This window comes from Mesocricetus auratus, unplaced genomic scaffold (genome assembly GCF_017639785.1).
Source record: "Mesocricetus auratus isolate SY011 unplaced genomic scaffold, BCM_Maur_2.0 Super-Scaffold_100051, whole genome shotgun sequence".
NCBI classification, from domain to species: Eukaryota; Metazoa; Chordata; class Mammalia; order Rodentia; family Cricetidae; genus Mesocricetus; species Mesocricetus auratus.
Genome location: NW_024429228.1, coordinates 4934064 through 4952220, shown reverse-complemented (window position 1 = coordinate 4952220; position 18157 = coordinate 4934064). Strand labels below are relative to the sequence as shown.

The following is an 18157-nucleotide window of genomic DNA, read 5'->3' as shown; positions in this document are numbered from 1 at the left end:
GGGTCCTCCTTGTTCCACAGCTTTTCTGCAGCTCTGGGCTTTGGTCTGGTTATCCTTTGCTTTACATCTAATATCCACTTAGGAGTGAGTGTTACGGTGTCTGTCTTTCTGAGTCTGTGTTACCTCATTCAGGATGGATTTTTCTAGTTCCATCTCTTTACCTGAAAATTTCATTAGGTCATCAATTTTTTATCTGAGTAGCATTCTGTTGTGTAGATATACCACATTTTCCTTATCCGTTCTTCAGTTGAGGATCACCTAGGTCGTTTCTAGGTTCTGGCTATTACAGACAATGTTACTATGAACATTGAGAAGGAGATGGCCTAGGCCGGAAGGGATACAGTGGAAGAGTAATGAAAGAGATGTCTCAATAGAGAGAGCTGCTATGGGCTTAGGGAGAAACCTGGTGCTAGGGAAACTCCCGAGGAGGACCCTAGCTAAGACTGATAGCAATAGTAGAGAGGATGCCTGAACTGGCCTAACCCTGCAATCAGATTGATGAATACCCCAACTATCATCATAGAGCCCTCATCAGTAACTGATGGAAACCGACACAGAGAACCACACCCAAGAACCAGTGTGAGCACTGGGAATCCAGTCCAAGGGAGGGATGAGGGAATACAGGAGCAAGAGAGGTCAAGACCATGATGTTGAAATCCACAGAGACAGCTGACCCAAGCCTGTGGAAACTCATGAACTCTAGACCTACAATTGTGGAGACTCCGGGCCCTCTGTATGTGGGAGACAGTTGTGAAGCTTGGACTGTCAGAGGGTCCCTAGCAGTAGGACCACAAAAAATCCTGGTACGTGAGCTATTTTGTTGGAGCTCATTCTCTATGGTGGAAGGCCATGGTCAGTTTTAATGCATGGGAGAAGGGCCTGGCCCTGCCCCAACCTATTGTGCCAGACTTGCTGACTCCTCATGGGAGCCCTTACCTGTGAGGAGGAGTGGACTGGATGAGGTATAGGGGAGAAGTGTGGGGTGTTGGCAGAGGGGTGATAGGGAGGACTGTGGTTGGAATGAAAAATGAAATTTAAAAAAACTGAAAAAAATAGAAAAAATTTCTTAATGCCAATTTCAGGGTCCATCTTAAGGAGGGTTAAAATACAACAAACCCGCATCAGGGCAAAAGGGGAGGGATGTGCCAGGTTTCATGGCACACACCTTTAATCCCAGCACGTGAGAGGAAGAGGCAGGGGATCTCTGCAACCTTGAGGCCAGTCTGGAATACACAGTGAGTTCCAGTGACTTAGTGAGAGCTTGACAGCAGCTTCCTTCCTCCGTGGAGCCTTCTGGGATTTCTCTGCATTACAGGCTGACCCCTGTCACCTCAGAAGACCACGTAGTGTCTGTATGTCCCATGTATTCTACTCCCACCCAGTAGGATGGGAGCTGCCATTAGGCAGTGCTGTCTTTATCCATGAATTCCATTGAGCTCACCCCTAGCTTATCCTATACCAGCTGAAGAAGGGAATGAGAAGCCAGAAAGCTACAGGGAGGACTGCAAGAGGCAGGCAGGTCAGAAGCCAGCAGTAAGGCAAACCCTAGCTCCTATGCAGAGCTGCTGGAGCAGACACAGGCTGAGCCTCTCTGAGCTCGTCACCTCTTTTGGTCCATCTGGGAACTAAGTTTCTTGGCAGTGACCCCTGAGGAGCTACCAGATAAAAACCAGTGCCTTATTTTCCAAAGAAAATGAAGTAAGAGCTGGAGAGATGGCTCGGTGCTTAAGAGCAATGGCTGTTCTTCCAGAGGAGCCCCATCTGCTTCCCAGCACCCATATGGTGGCTCGCAAGGGACTCTAACCCTAGTCCCAGGTGATATGACTGTCTCTTCTGGCCTCCACAGGCTCCAGGCACACATGTGGTACACAGATACACAGGGTACAACATGAATACACATAAGAATTAAAAAAGAATAGTAAAGGAAAGGAAAACCAGCCAGGCACTCTAAAGTGGTGTGTGATGTCAGCTGACTGCAGAACTTTTCAAAAAACAAAACTCTGGATGTGGAGAGACAAAAGGGGAGGGACCCAGGGAGAAGCCCAGATCAAGACTTCAGTAGGCCAGGAGTGGAAACGGCTGGGGTCGTCACGTCACTCTAAGGCAGCCACGTGCAGGGCAGACGCCAGGTTCCCAGCCTGGCCCCCTTCCTCAGTTCAGCACTGTGGTGACTTATTTTAACAAGGAAGAAAATAAATACATGTACCGGCCTAAGTAACTTTTCAAAAACATCTTTCCCCGTTTATGAACTATGTGTGTGAGCTGGGTTTATTTGGATTTTTTTTTAAACAACATGAACTGGAGTCATCAGCTACTAATACCGAAGAAGACACTTTGAAGGAAAAGACTGTGTTGCAAGGGTGAAAACCTAGAAAGAAAAACGCAGGTGTCTACAGCGCCTTCTTCACATGTGTCCTCTTAGAAGGCTTATGATTGAAATGAACTTTCTTCACAACTCACCTAGTAATTGCGATAGACACTCTAATGGCAGTTCGAAACCTGGTGAGTCCTTCTGTGCGGCCGGGGACCATCTCAGCGTCTCTAAACCCTGAGTATCCTTCCATGCGGGCAAGCAGCCCCAGGGTGGCATCTTCGCACTCCTGGAATCTCCCCAGGAGCAGCAACAAGTATTTCTTCTGAAATACAAGAGCTTTTCGGAAACTTTCAGCTCTCAAGTATTTACCATAAATTTTCTATATTTAAAGAAGGGAAGACAAAGATATCAGAGAAGTCACTTGAGGTGTTTTCTAGAGGAAGACTAAGTAGATGAAAAAAGAAAGCAAGCGTTAGGCCCTAGACTCTCAACTACTGTGTCAGTCAAGCTGACAGGAGACAGCCTTTGGCGTACAACTTCTAAAACCAGTTATGCTTTGTGCTTATTTGCGCCCAGCCCTTTTAAATTTACTGCAAACATTTTGGCCGTTATTGTGTAGGTTTTTAAAATACTGACATTTTTTTAAAATTACGGTCCCTCATTCATTTAGGTTCACAAACAAGTTAGTGTTTTCCGTCTCTGTATGTGCACTTCAGCTACTTTTCTTCCTTTCTACTTTGGACTTGGGTTAACTGAGCAAGGCAGCTTTACTTTGCCTTCATCTCACGAGGCATGATGCTCTTCCATGGACAGTCACAGAGCTGTGCTTAGGAACTGAAAGAGAACACTTCTGTTCATCTAGTAGGACACCAGACTCTGGGGAATAGGGTCACACTGCTGACAGCAAGAAAAGCAGAGCTGAATGTGTTGCAAGTCTGGGTGTGCCTCTCTACAGATCTGTGATTGGGTAGACATTGTACCATAGCAGATTGAAAAGAGCTGCCTAAGGACAGGCTCTGAGAGGCAACTATGCTTGTGTGGTCTGTTCAGTCAGGGCCAGCAGGAGGGAGGTGTGTACCTTGAAGGCAGCGTTCTCGGAGTCAGGGCTCTGATTCTGATGTAAGGCATCATTTCTCAGTTCTGCTTTCAGTTCGCACACTTTCGCTTCAGCCCTTTTCAGGGATTTCTGAAGAGCCAACTTCTCTTTGTTCCAGACTTCCTTTTCTGAAGCAATGATGTCCTCGATGTTAGCACCGCGATCAAGTGAAAATCTAGAGGACTGCACAGACATAGCCTGTCAAACGTTTTCAAGATGACTGAACGACATCACAGTGGATTACCTAGCTCTGGCCTTCTAACACGACAGGAAGCTCACAGTCTGTTGAATCTCTCTATCACTGTAGTAACAGAAGCCAGCATGGATATGTGTGAGTGAGTCTCAGGGTGGCCGCAGGAACAAGTTACTTACATGGCTATGTGGTTGTTTTGATAGCCTTATCTACCTTTAAATATGAGGGTAAATACAGATACTAGCCCTTTTTCTTTGCAACTTTAAAAACAAGTTTGAATTCAGAGAGTAAGTTACTATCCTGAAATGTATAATTTAAGTTTTTTTTTTTTTAAAGAAAGGGTCTCACTAGTGAGCCAGAGATTTGGTATGTAGACTGGAGTAGCTGTGAATTCACGGAGATCTATCTGTCTTTGCCTCCTGAGTGCTAGGATTAAAGGCATGTGATGCCCTGCCCAGATTAACATCATTTTTGACTTGGTTATAAACCTAGTAACTAGTAACTGAAGAGACAACAATCAGTATTTACATTTGGACATGTCTTTCACTGTGTCTGCTTTCAGGCAACACAGACATATTTAGATCTTAGACTGAATATGACTTGGTTTCCTTGTGGACAAGACTGGATGCATCTGAGCAATTCTGCTTGTATATAACCCAGAGGGTGGTAAAGAAGCGTCCCTCAATAACTGGTAATTTTATTATTGTCTTCATGTATAATACTTTCCACATATCCTACTAAGAGAAGTACATGACATTATTTACACTATGGTTAAAAGTAGAACTAAAGAGAAGAACTTTGAATTACTTCTAAAAACAAACTTACACAGCTTCTACCAGTTCTTGTCTGCTGATAAAACTTTATCTGTTCTTCCAGTTGCATGATAATGTTCCGTAAGTGATTCTTTTCCTCAGTTAGTTGGTTAATATGTCCGGTTAGTTCAGAATTCTGTTTCAAAGTCATTTCTATTAGAGAGCCACAAGAGGAACTTGAGGATACTAAGCTGTGCTGGGAAGAAAAAAAAAAGACACAAAGTTATGCAGATGCGCATGTACAGGAGAACCTTACATTAAAGTAAACAAGTGCTGACACAAACAGACTCCATGAACTGACACTTGCCAATAGTAGAAACTTGCCAGGCAGGCAAACAGCCTGGGAGAGCAGAGGAAGCAGGAGGGGCACAGGCAGCAGGTGCCACGCAGGCCAACAGCTGGGCAGGAACAGGAAGCAGGAACACAGAGATGGGCAAAAGTCGTGGAAGACGCTGCTCTCAAAGAGCTAGAGGTGCTTAGACATACTAAATGTTGCTGCGTTTATGACGACAGACCTAAACAGGGCAACCGGGAGCCAAGGAAGACTTTAGGAGGGGCTACCACAGACAAACTGTACATGTTTGCAAGAGGCCTTTGGCAGCAGTGTGCAAGGCAGAACAGCTTGGGGAAGGTGCACGTCCATGTTCCCTGGCTGTATGGATAGGAAGTTCTAACAGTTTACATAAGAAATTCCGAGGCAGTGACTAGGGATGCGGAGTAAAGGGCACATGAGTGGACATTTACATGGCTTATCACTGCTTACATGTACAGGTAAGAGAGAAGGAGCATGGTCTGTGGTGACTTCCAGCCTTCCAAACTGGGTGAGACCGTAACCAGCAAAGGGGTATGAAGAACAGATGTACAGCAGAAGACAATGTTTACGTTTGATCGTGTCTGTGAGGCTCCTAATTGGTCAACACTAGGAACATTTACCCAAAGATGTCTAGTAGCTAACTGAAATATAAGCCTGGGTCACAGTAAAAGGCCTACACCAGATCAATCCAGTAGACATTAACTGCACAAGGGCAAAATTCTTGTCACGTTGTCTAATGAATCCCTAGGCCTCAAGCTGCACTTGGAACACAGCAGGTGCTCAGCAAGGCCAACAAGAGCTCATGTATGGTGCTGAGAGGTTTACAGTCCTGGGAGGAACATGATGTATGCAGAAACAAGCGAGGCAGACAGACCTAACTGAGGCAGGCGAAGGGAGAGCACTGACACACAACACAAGGAAAATGGGGTTTCACAAAGTGAGTACAGCAGGTCTTGGTGGAGCACGCCTTTACTCCTTCATTCTGGAGGAAGAGGTGTGCAGATCTCTGAGATCGTGCCCAGCCTGGTCTACATGACAGTCAGGGTTACACAGAGAATCCTATCTAGGAAAACAATAACGCAACCAACAAAAGGAAAAACAGAAATACTTCCTAAAGACATCGAAAGTGTCAAATGAACAATGTCAGAGAGTGGGAGTGAAGAGGCTCCGCAGAACAGTTACCCGTGAGGATGCAGACAGGACTGATTCTGAGCTCTTGAGGGGAGGACAGGGAAGCCAAACCATTTTCTCAAGAAGCTGGGTCTCTTTATAAGAGGTTAATTATACACCAACAGCATGAATGGTAATTTCCCCCCCAACTTGCATTTCTTCTTGTTGGGGGAAGAGAAACACTGTGCAAACAAATATGATCAAAACTCTTACAAAATAGTCTACCAATTTTTAAACAGTTCATGATTTCATTTTTTCTCTCTACAAAGAACTTGAAAAAGTCTTACCTCATCTTCTTGTCGGTCCCTTAGTCTCTGTACTCGAAAAATAATTCGATCAATTCTTTCTTGAACCCAAATTAAAGCATCTTTATCTGATACTTCAACCTCTAGTCTTTAAGAAAAAGACAAAAATTAAAACAGACCTCCCAATAACACTTCCGAACACACTAGAGCCTAGCGGTGCTCCGTTTGTGTCATTAATACACACTAGTGTCCAGGGCCGCTCTGTTTGTGTCACTAACACACATTAGAGGCTAAGGGCTGCTCTGTTTCACCAACACACATTAGAGGCTAAGGGCTGCTCTGTTTGTGTCACTAACACACATTAGTGTCTAGGGCTGCTCTGTTTGTGTCACTAACACACATTAGAGGCTAAGGGCTGCTCTGTGTCACTAACACACATTAGAGGCTAAGGGCCACTCTGTTTCAATTCTCACTTTACTCTTAAATATTCCCCCTTTCTGGTTCAAGGTGTTAGCTGTTTTCAGATGTATAAGTTCTGCTAACGTGGACATGCATTTTCGTTACAATACTTCTCCTTTGGTATGGGTGTGGTGTTATATGCATTTACTCCCAGAAAGCAGAGGCAGGAAGATTCCCTGTATGTTTGAGGACAGCCTGGTGAATTCTAGGTCAGCCAGATCTACATAGTAAGATGCTGTCTGAACAAAAGAGATCAAAACCAAAATCCAGCATTTTCTTACTCTTGCCTGACCTATCAAGAGTATCATTTCTATAGAGCAGGCAGAAGTCTAACCTGTCACAGGCTTTCTGGGCTATATGTTGTTGAAGTTTCGTAGCCACATGCTGAAGTTTCTGTCTGATAATTTCCACGTCATTATTAGAGTCATCCTTTTCTCTATTCATTTCCAACAATTTTGCATAGCTTGTGTCTTTGCTCTCTCCTTCCATTTTCTGTTGAAGAACCCAATTTCTAGTTCGGTCATCAGTAAAACTCCAAGTAGATCCCTGGCAATTTTGGACAGAAAAAGAAAATACTCACAAATGAGCATCATTTCATTTTCTTTATTGAGGGAACAAAATTACTATCCAAATTCCAAATAAAGTTCAACAGACACTATTTTTGAGATGTCATGAATAAAGCTATTTAAATAATTTAGTAATATATTTAAGTTTTTAAAATATTATAAAATACGGAGGTTATCTTAAAATACTAAAATTACTCATAACTTCAAAAAAATGTTATCATTTTGTGTGTGCAGATAGACCACAGGGTGCATTTGGAGGCCTGTGGGCATTGATATGAAACTGAGCCCAGGTCTGCAGATATGGCACGCTGAGCTGTCTCTCCTGTCCTTGTACACATTTGAAAGAAACAAACATTCACCTCACTAATGTTCTGACACAGGAGTTGTCCACTTTGGCGTTTTCCGGTGCGCTCCCACTCCTGCTCCCGCTGTTGGAACCCCTGCATCAGCCTGTGAAACCTCTCCCCTTCCAGGTCGAGCTTGTGCACTTGCTGCCTGCTCTCCTGCAGCTGGCGCTGCAGCTCCTCCACTTTGCGCTGCAGCTCCTCCATTTTCTGCTGGCCCAGGCTGTTCGCTTCTTTTTCCACCTGCAGTGTCTTTTGGTGGACCTGCCTGTCCTTCTCCATCTGGTGTTTCACTTGCAAGGAATCCAGTTTGTACTTTTGAGTTTCATTCACGAGTTCGATTATGCGTTTCTGCTTTTCTTCTAACTGATCTTGCAGCTCTTGAAATAGCTCCCCAGGAGGGAAGCCTGGCCGGGGCTGCACCCCATTGCTGTGCAGCTCCCGCTCCTTGTCTAGGGTGTCCTTCATCTCCTGGATCCTAACTTTCTCAGACTCCAGAAGAACCTGAAGCTCTAAGTTCCGGCCTTGTTCTTCTGACAACTGCGTATCATATAGCATTCTCTGTGATTCTATTTGTTGTTGCAAATCATTTAGTAATTGCCTCTGTTGTTCCAAAAGTTCATCTAAGTGTATGTTCTTCTGTTTCTGCTCTTCTAGAGTGGATCTTAGAGCCTTGGAGGGAAAATGTAATTTAGATGAACACGTTAATCTTAAAAATACTGTTAAAGTATATGACAATGGATTTGGTTACAGCAACAGGGAAGTATTTGGTAACTGACGGCAAACTTGTTATCCAGCAGACAGTGGAAACTGCTCAGACAGCCAAATGGCTTGCTTGCATCAAGGATATAAACACAACCTTCTTCAGCTAAATATAAAGCAGAGTACATTTTTCCAAATGACAATCTTTAAAATACGTATTTTCTTATGCTAACCTTTCAACACATTAATGGAATGTAGTTTCACATTTTAGATACTTATGTATGAAGGCACAATTAAATACCTTAAGTTCTTTATCCTGTTCTTCGTCATGGCCTGACTTGGCTTTCTCTGCTGCCAAGGCACATTGAAGTTCTTGGGATTTCTTCCGTTCTCTTGCTAATGTATCGCTAAGCAAATGAACTTCATTTGCCTTTAGTCTAAGTAAGGAAACACATGAACTTAACATTATTTTGATGAACAGTACCATCATAAAAAGGAACTTGCACTCCAATACTGAGGCATATTATAATCACTACAGTGTGTCAAGTCAAGGCTTCATGGCTGGTTCACTTCAAATGAACTGGAATTTCTAATAGTGCGGTTTACTTACTATTGTAAATAATAACTCAATGCATTGAAAAAAAGAAAATAATAACTAAAACCTTTTGTCTTTGACTGCACACAGAAATCATGTGAATTTGTGTGTGTGAATCAACGTCAAAAGTCAAAACGTGTGTACTCGCAGCATGCCTCTGGGAAGCAGCATATCTCAGTATTTATATCAGTAATACATCCTTTCCCCATGCGTGCTCAATTCAAACACCTGGCAGTTACTAGCCAACTGAAGCATGAGATGACACATCACCTAAAGTCAGTCAGTAGCAAGATCAAAACCAAAACCACATCTAATAACTGCTGACTGGAACAGAAATCATAGCACAGGGAAGGACTGAATGACTGCATTTTAAATTTGGAAAAAAAATCAGTTTTATCGATGTACCCACGCTTCTGCTGCTGTGTGTGCTATGTACGTAACGGTCATGACAAGCCAGCACAGTTCCCCTCTGACCCTCACATCAAAGCAGAGGCACACCTGAATACTTCCAATTCCTTTAGGTGCTCATGCTGGGCCTTCAGTGTGGTTTCTAGCTCCAGCTGTATCCGTGAAAGTTCATTTTTTAATCCTGAAACCACCATTCTTTCTGAACTGAGCTGTTCCTGCAGCTCAGCCATTCTGTCTGTCATGCCATCGTGCTGACCTTGCACCTCCAGCCTGCAAGACTGTTGCATTTTGCAGTCGAGGAGTTCTACAGGAAATGAGAAAGGGGTTAGAAGATGGCCTGGCAACTCATGTGTGATTGCTAAATATTTTGCACCTAAGAACTCATCCACAATGTAGGAGAATACTACAAAGAAACCATCAAATGCTCTCAGTCTTTCAAACTGTTAATTTCTAGGAAGTTTCTTTTTCCTAGAGTGCTATGAAGGAAGCCTTCAGAAGTAAAAACACAGGGGAATGACAAAGGTGTAACAATGCATTAATAGATGCAACTTTAATGCTCATAAGATGCTATAGACAAGAACTTATATATTTTTATATTCAGAACACCAGCCATTCATAGTGAAAATTCCAAGTGATTTCTGATAGTCATACACAATATTTACAGGACTTACTCAATGGGACCCTTACTATAATCATCCAACTATTACTGTTATTTTTTCTTTCCTTTTAGATAAGATCTCACACTGTCGCCCCACTCAGACTGGTGGGAAACTCTGCAAACCTCTTACTTCATTCAGTGTCCCAAATCCTGGGACCACAGGCTTGAGTCACCACACCCAGCTCTGATTCAGCTTTTCAATTACAAATGAGATCCTACATGGTGACTTCAAACCTGTGCTGTCTTTAAAACTATATGAAACACAATGAGTAAAGATGTAGCAAGAGCCCGCACCAGACATGATGAACACTCCTCTCTAACAAGCTTGATTCAAGCATGTCCTAATAAGAAGTGGGAAAGTAACCCTTAAGCACACACAGAAGTACAATCCAACTGGTCTATAATCACCACAATACTTGTGCACAGCACACCCAGCAGACTGGCAACTTGTCTGACAATACCAGCTGTTAGGAAAGATGTTAAGCAACAGAATACTCACACCTTGTTAGTGAGGGCCACACCAACAGGACTGTTTTTCCCTATCACCCCAGGAATTGGGAGAGGAGGGACAAGAGGACCAGGAACTCAAGGTCACCCTTGACTGCACAAAGCTTCAGGCTAGCCTGGGAGACATGACAATCTCTCAATAAAGAAGTAAAACATTGGGCATCATCTAAAAAATTAAAGATACACATCCTATGACCTAATGATTCACTTCCTAGGAGGCTGGGAAGATGTTCATGTGTATTAGACATCTCAGAGGAGTGTTGGTAGCAGCTCTGACCCCAACAGCTACCACCAGAAGCTACCAAAGGTTCAGACACAGAATTTGCACATACAGTTAGAGATAACTCTCCATAGCAACAGCTGTAGAAACTTGGAAGAATATCATATAAAGGTAAAGAAATGAGACACCTAAGAGCGATATGCATGGTACCCCAGAGAAGAGAAATGAGGCAAGATCTCCTGAACAGATTGAGAACATGGGGGGGGGGAGTGGGAGCTGGGAAGAAGAGAGGGGGAGAAGAGGAGGAGAGAGTAGGTCATGGGGGAACAGGAAGGTTGAGTGGGGGGTAGAATAGGGGGAGAACAGGATGAGAGATACCATAATAGAGGGAGTCATAGGTTTGAAGCGAGATCTGGCACCAGTGAGACCTCTAGTGATCTAAAAGGATGACACCAACTGGCAAGCTAAGCAATAGTGAAGAGACCACCCTAAATGCCCGTTCCTGATAATGAACTTGACGATTACATTATATGCCATCCTAGAACCTTTATCCAGTGACTGATGGAAGCAGAGGCAAACACCCACAGTTAAACAATGAACTGAACCCAAGGAACCCAGTGTGAGAAGAGAGGAACAATGAGCAAATGGGCAAAGAATGGGCTGGCGAAACCAGCAAAGACAGCTGATCTGAACAAGGGGGAGCTCTTGGGCCCCAGACCGAAAGCTGGGAGGCCAGCATGGGACTGATATAGACCCCTTAGAGTGAGAGTCAGTGAGGAGGCCTGGGCAGCCTATGGGGCCCTGGGAGGTGGATCAGTATTTATCCCTGGCATACAAATGGACTTCGTGTGTCCATAACGCAAAGAGGGATGATCTCTCAGCCTGGACTTTTAGGGGAGTGCTTGGACCCTGCCCTGAGCGAAATGACAGACTCTGGATATCTCCAACAGCTACCACCAGAAGCTACCAAAGGTTCAGTGGGGATAGGGTGGGAGGCTGGGGGGAATGGTGGGGAGTGCAGGAGGAGGGGAGGGAGAGGGAACTAGGATTGACATTTGAAGCAAGCTATTTAAAACTAAAGTAAAAAAGAAGAAGAAAAATTGAGACACAAAAATATACACAGATTGATAAAAGTTCAAAGCCAGAAAAACTTTATAAACATATACAGTCTAAGAATTCATAAAGTGGTAGGAAAACCAAAGATGAAAAGAAATGATTCCCTTAGTTTCTAAGGAGGAGAATATGGCAAGCTTTTGGGATAAGGGCAAGTTCCACTTGACAGGTAAGTAATGTCCCCACATATCCATATAATAATTTGTTATGGTCTGCATGTGAATTTTGTAATTTTCTGTATGGAAACTACACATTACAAATAATTAAAAGTAAACAGCTATTTTTATTGTGGATTCCCCTTTATTTACGTAGACATCTTGAGAGGATCAAAAGACTTTTCTCAAAAAAATGCTTTACAATGAAGAAAAACCCAAAGAGTTTAACCCTATCAACATACTGCCTAGTTCTTTCACTACTAACCCTGACAGGAATGACATCGATTATCCCCTTTGTGCAATGCGATAATTTGCCTGAATAAAACAAACTGAATGCTTCAGGTGGATGTGGAACCACTCCAGTGGGCGCACATACCTTGGCTTGCAGTGTCAGTTTCTTGTTCTCTGTTCACAGTCACTTCCCTGCCACTGATTTGAGCATGTAATAATTGGTTTTCGGCTAACAAACTCCTTCTGTCTGCTTTCTGGAGACATTCCATAGCTGCTTGATACTCAATGCTCTGTAACAAAGGAAAAATGAAAAACTAAGCAAAGAGAGGTGTAGAGATAATGGAAGTGAAAACCGGGAAGTCCGAATGACAAAGAATGGAGCCCACATGCCAAATTTTTGTCATTAATATTTTTCACAATTTTTGGTCCAGAAAAAATTGTGAGGGTCTGTTGCAGACAGATGGACCTTAATTTCTATACATTGCTGTGAATTTCCTAGAAAGCAGAACAATCTTGTTTTGATTATTTATTTACTTACTCATTGGTTGTGTCTGTGTACATGCTTCTGCTCCACAGTGAGCATGTGAGAACAGAGGACAATCTGTGGGGATTGGTTTTCTCCTCCCACCATGTGGGTTTCAGGGTCAGACTGAGGTTGCTGGGCTGGTCAGTCAATGTCCTTACCTGCTGAGATATCTCTCTGGGCCAAAGCATTCTACACAGCACAATAATCTTGGCAAGTGTGATGAACATTACTATGCTATCTAACATGGGGTCCTTACAAAAGTTTTCATCAAATGTCCTTTCCAGGAAAATGAAAAATGGTACTAGTAAGTCTTTGGCAACCTTGAAACATCTGCAGAGTACAGGCTAATTTGTCCTGTGTTCTTTAATCAAAACAAAACAAAACAAATCCCCCCAAACAAACAATCTTATCTGTACTAGTTTAAACCAATGCTCTTGGTTTAAACCTCAGCTAGCTTTCTCCAATGATAACATCTGACACAACTGGAAACAGCATACTACAGATAGCAGGGTTATGCATTGAGAGCTCAGTTGACAAACTGCGAAGCTTACCCACGGGGATCACACATTCTGATGGAGGAGCCCAGATGCAGGGCAGTGGGAGTATTTGCTTTCTGGATAGTCACTGTCCTTACTGTTAATTCTCTGTGAAGCTTTCTATGGTGGGATTCACTACAAAAGCTCCAGCAGTGTATTAATCACTTACTGGGCACGTTGTCCCCTAAGCACTGGTATACTGGATGACTCCCTCAACAATGCATGATTCTGGCAAGAAAGTAATCACAATCAATAACCTTGGTCTCTCAACCAGGTCATAGTATAAACTTAGAAGTCTGCCCTCCTACAGTTTTCTTCCTTGGCAGACAGCCGGTCAATGTTAGTGTCCAGGCAAAGCAACCTCTATTAATATTCACAGATGCCCAAGGATAAGAATCATAGGATGGGGCTGGAGAAATAGCTCAGTGGTTAAGAGCATGGGCTTCTCTTTCAGAAGACTCAGGTTCCATTCCTAGCACCCACATGGCAGCTCCCAGCTGTCTATAACTCCTATTCCAGGGGATCTGATACCCTCACACAGACATACATGCAGGGGAAGCATCAACGTAAACAAAATACAAATAAATATTTAAAAAAGAATCATAGTATGTCTAAAGTTGTTGAGTAATAGCTCTCAGAGAGACAGAGAACAAGAGTATTCTGGATTCTCTCTGCCTGCAGATAGGAAAGTGCTATCCCAAGCTAACCTCACATTAACCTTAAAGCATGCCTGTTTTTCACCTGCCAGTTTCCTAAAGTTGTTATTGGGCATTATGCCCTCCCTGTCTGGTCACAGTTTTGCTCCTATGGCCTTGGGGTCTTATGTTGCCATGGCAATGGCTCTGCCTTTATTGTTTAGCCTAGGAATGTCTTCCTGACCAATGAAAAGCTGACTCTGTAATTCTTATCCTTTGTTTCAAGCCTTTGGAGAAAGAGAAATTTACTAGAGGAGAGAGATAGCACCTGGATAGAGAAGTTGGCAGAAATTTAAGGGGTAAGAATGTAGGAAAAGTATGTAGAAAAATAAAGAAGAAAGAAAAAAGCATTAGAATTGGAATTTGAGCTAAGAAATTACAGAGAATTCAGACAAAAGAATTAGAATAGAGAATAGTAAAGAAAGAACAATATACAGAATGAATGTGTCGTGAGAAGATTCTTTTTCTATAGCCCTCAGACTTAGATCCTACACTTACTGTGGTACCTCTTTTTGAACTGAGTGAAAGCTTTTGAATCAAAGGGCCTTGAAAATTTTTGATTACAGCAACTGTTACAACAAGGGCCATGAAAGTGTTATTAAATGCCATTAGTTTTATATCCATGTTGTTTTCTTGGTATCCAGCACTATGGAACCGCATCAATTGGAGAGATCCATTTCATGTGCCACAGTCAGGGTACTGAAGTCATTCAGCAAAGACTCTTCTTGATGTCACAGCTTCTCCCCAGCCTCAAATCCTGGCAAGAACGCATCCTTTTTTTTTTTTAAGATTTATTTATATATTATGTATACACTGTTTTGGCATGTCTACCTACATGCCAGAGGAGGGTACCAGATCTTGTTAGCCACTATGTGGTTGCTGGGAATTGAACTCAGGACCTCTGGAAGAGCAGACAGTGCTCTTAACCTAAGAGCCATCTCTCCAGTCCAACTCATCTCTTCCTTATCAGTATAAATTGTATCATTTTAAGAGGTTTTTTAAATATTTCATTCTTTTTTTAAATTATTTTTAAAATTTAATATAAATTAGAAACAAATTTGCTTCACATGTCAATCCTAGCTCCCCCCACCTCCTTTTACCCTCCCCCAATCCTTACTCTACTCTCCAAGGAGGTTGAGGCCCTTCTTGGGGGATCCCGAAAGTCTGTCATATGATCTGGGGCAGGGCCCATGTGTCTAGGCAGAGACAGTATTCCTCCATGTGGAATGGGCTCCCAAAGTCCATATGGATGATAGGGCTAAATGGTGATTTATTGCCTGAGGCCCCAAAGGATGCTAAGGCCTCCTCACTGACACCCATGTTCAGGAGGTCTGGATCAGTCACATGCTGGCCTCTCAGCCATCAGTCTGGGGTCCATCAGATCCCCCTTGTTCAGGTCAGCTGATTCTGTGGGTTTCACCCACCAAGTGTTAGCTCCTTTGCTCATCACTCCTCCCTCTCTGCAACTGGGTTCCAGGGGTTCAGTTCAGTGTTTACCTGTGGGTATCTGCTTCTGCTTCCTTCAGCCACTGGATGAAGGCTCTAGGATGGCACACAATCACGTTATAGGGAAGGGCATTTAAGGTAGCCTCTCCACTATTGCTTAGATTGCCAGTTGGTATCATCCTTGTAGGCCTCTGAGAATCTCACTAGAACCAGATCTTTCTTCAAACTTATAATGGCTCCCTCTATTATGGTATCTCTCATCCTTCTCTCCTCTATTCTTCCCCCAACTCAACTTTCCTGCTTCCCCATGTCCTCCTCTTTCCTCCTCTTCACCCCCTCTCTTTCTCCAAGCTTCCTCAACAGCCCCCCATACTCCCAATCCCCTCAGAAGATTCTGTCCTGTTCCCCTTCTCTCTTAGGGTCCTCCCTGTTTCCCAGACTTTCTGGCTGGGGATTGTAGTCTAGAGTTTATAAGGCATACAGAATACTGAGGATACCAATAGCTTGTTTCTTTTAAGCTACTGAGCCGTTTTTCTCTTCTCTATTTTTAGAAATTATCTTTTACTTTATGTATACGCATGTGGTTGTGTGAGCTTATATGTGCCCACAAGCATGTAGGATCAGAGCCAGAGGGGCACTGGATCCTTGGAGCTGGTGTCACATACAGCTGTGAGCTGCCATGCTGGGAAGGGAACCAGGTCCTCTGAAGAACAGCATTACTCTTAACTCTTAACCCCTGAACTATCTCTCCAGCCCCTACTGGGTTACAACTCACTGTAGGGATGTACCACAGCTGGTCCATTTCCCATTGGAGGACAAAAGGTTGTTGCTAGTTTGGGGAAAATTACAAATAAAGCTGTTGTGAATACTTATGTAGAAAGTGATTTCTCCATCCCTTTATGGGTTCTGCTTTCCTGTATGTGCTACATGAGTGGCTGGTAAGAGCGGAGGTGGGAAGAGGGCACTGGAACTCCCAGAACTAGAATTATGAATGACTGTCGCGTGGGTGCTGGGAACTGAACCAGGGTCCTCTGCAAGAGCAACAGGGACCCTTAACTGCTGAGTCATCTCTCCAGTCTACACCCAGGTTCTTAACAAGATTTCGGTTTTCATTTCTGTCCGATGTATGGTGTGAGTGACTGCTAGACTGTATGATAAAATCATGTGCAAATTCATAAGCTGCCAGAATTGCTGTGTTATGACACTTTTCCCATCCTGTTGCCTGATGCTGCTTTTCTGCATGTCCATCAGTACTCAGTCTTTGCTTTTCTGTCTGTTCATACATTTAACAAGAGCATAAGTCTGTCTTACCCACCAGGAGTTAGCTGACATCACTGCTTAGACTGACTGCTTGAGCTGGGAGGTGTGTGTGAGGTGTCTCCATTTTGCATTAGAAGGTATCTTCTGGAGACTCATTTCACAATTATGTAAATATTATCAAACAATCCGCCACTGATTATTACTTAACAAAAATAACGTTTAGTAAAGAAGTCCTTAATTAAATTGTTCCTTCTAGAACACTGTGACATTTTATCTATTTATGAATATGACCTGATGAATTCTTTTTTCTATTCTGCTTCATAATCTAACACTATCATTTAGTTTTTTCTATCTTTATTTTCTTGGTGGGGAGTGTATGTGTATAGGTTTCCCCAGGAAAAGTTTTGTCAAACAATACTGAGCTAATAGCCTTGAACTCAGAGATCTGTCTGCCTCTGCCTCCTGAGTGTTGGAATTAGAGGTGTGTGCTATCTCATTTAGATAGCTTGATATTTAAATGTTCTAAATGTGACCAGTGAGTAAGCCTCCAGGTCTGCTTCTGTGAGCTTTTTAACACGTTCTCTTAATTCTATAAACATTTCTTTACTGAAAAGCAGGAGATTCTAGGTTTTGCTTTGTGCCTCCCATGTTCAAGCCCTAGAAACTCCAGGTCTCCAAGGAACTAAAATACCTTTGGAGGGAGAATGTATTTAAAAGTCAAGACTTGGGCACACTAATGCTATGAGACTTTTAATTACTAGTTTTGGTTACTAGCAGAGGTTTTTTCAAGCTTTCAATTTCTTGTTCCTGATTTTTTTTAAAATTCCAAACACTGGGGAAGAGGACTCTATTTATGCTAGGCATGAAGTCTATCATTTAGCTACATCCCAGTCTTTACAAAACTTAGGTTAAGAGAAAAGTTCTACTAAGAACTTGCAATTCTCTTACATCAAGATCACAGCTATGTCACAGTGGCCAATGAACTTGAAGGATTTTTTTTTCCTTCTTTTTTGAGACGGGATTTCTCTGTGTAGGTCCGGCTTTTCTGGAACTTGTTCTGTAGACAAGGCTGTCCTTAAACTTGGAGATCCACTTAACTTTGCCTTCTGAGTGCTGCGATTAAAAGCATGTGACACCACTGCCTAGCCCTCTTGAATGAATTTGATAGCTTTTGTAAAAATGAAAAATAATTAATTCTGTGGCTTTAAAATTGAGCAAAAGAGACTTACGGTATTTGATTATTATTAAAAAATTGGGGGGGCGTGTGGTATATGTATGTGCTTGGGTAACACTCACCCATACCTAAGTTACACTGTTACAGGCTATGTTCAACAGTAACAGAACAGTAATAGACAATAAGGTAACCTTAAATATGACTGATGTTTTGGTTTGAATGTGAAATGTTTCCCACAAGTTCATGTGTTGAACACTTGGAACATGTGGTTCCCTAACAGAGAAGATCTTATCTTGGAAAGCTCTGGAAACCTTAGGAGTGGGGAACCTCAGTGAGGAACTGTAGGTTATATTCAGTCCTTAGCCCCTTCCTCTTTCTCTCTTGTCTGCCATGAGATGAGCAGCCTCTGCCACTTGCTC

At 42.8% G+C, this 18157-nt stretch overlaps 1 protein-coding gene across 1 annotated transcript in view; it reads right to left on the bottom strand.

Annotated features, from left to right (window-relative positions):
- Nucleotides 1–2460: 2460 nt before the first annotated feature.
- LOC106022300 (A-kinase anchor protein 9) overlaps nt 2461–18157 on the bottom strand; it is a gene marked incomplete at its 3' end in the record, with an annotated part of 118165 nt that continues 102468 nt past the window's right edge. The window contains 9 exon segments of the mRNA XM_040735810.1: nt 2461–2693; nt 3393–3593; nt 4429–4611; nt 6186–6291; nt 6937–7148; nt 7528–8184; nt 8516–8651; nt 9308–9521; nt 12247–12391. Coding sequence (XP_040591744.1) covers nt 2461–2693; nt 3393–3593; nt 4429–4611; nt 6186–6291; nt 6937–7148; nt 7528–8184; nt 8516–8651; nt 9308–9521; nt 12247–12391 — 2087 coding nt within the window.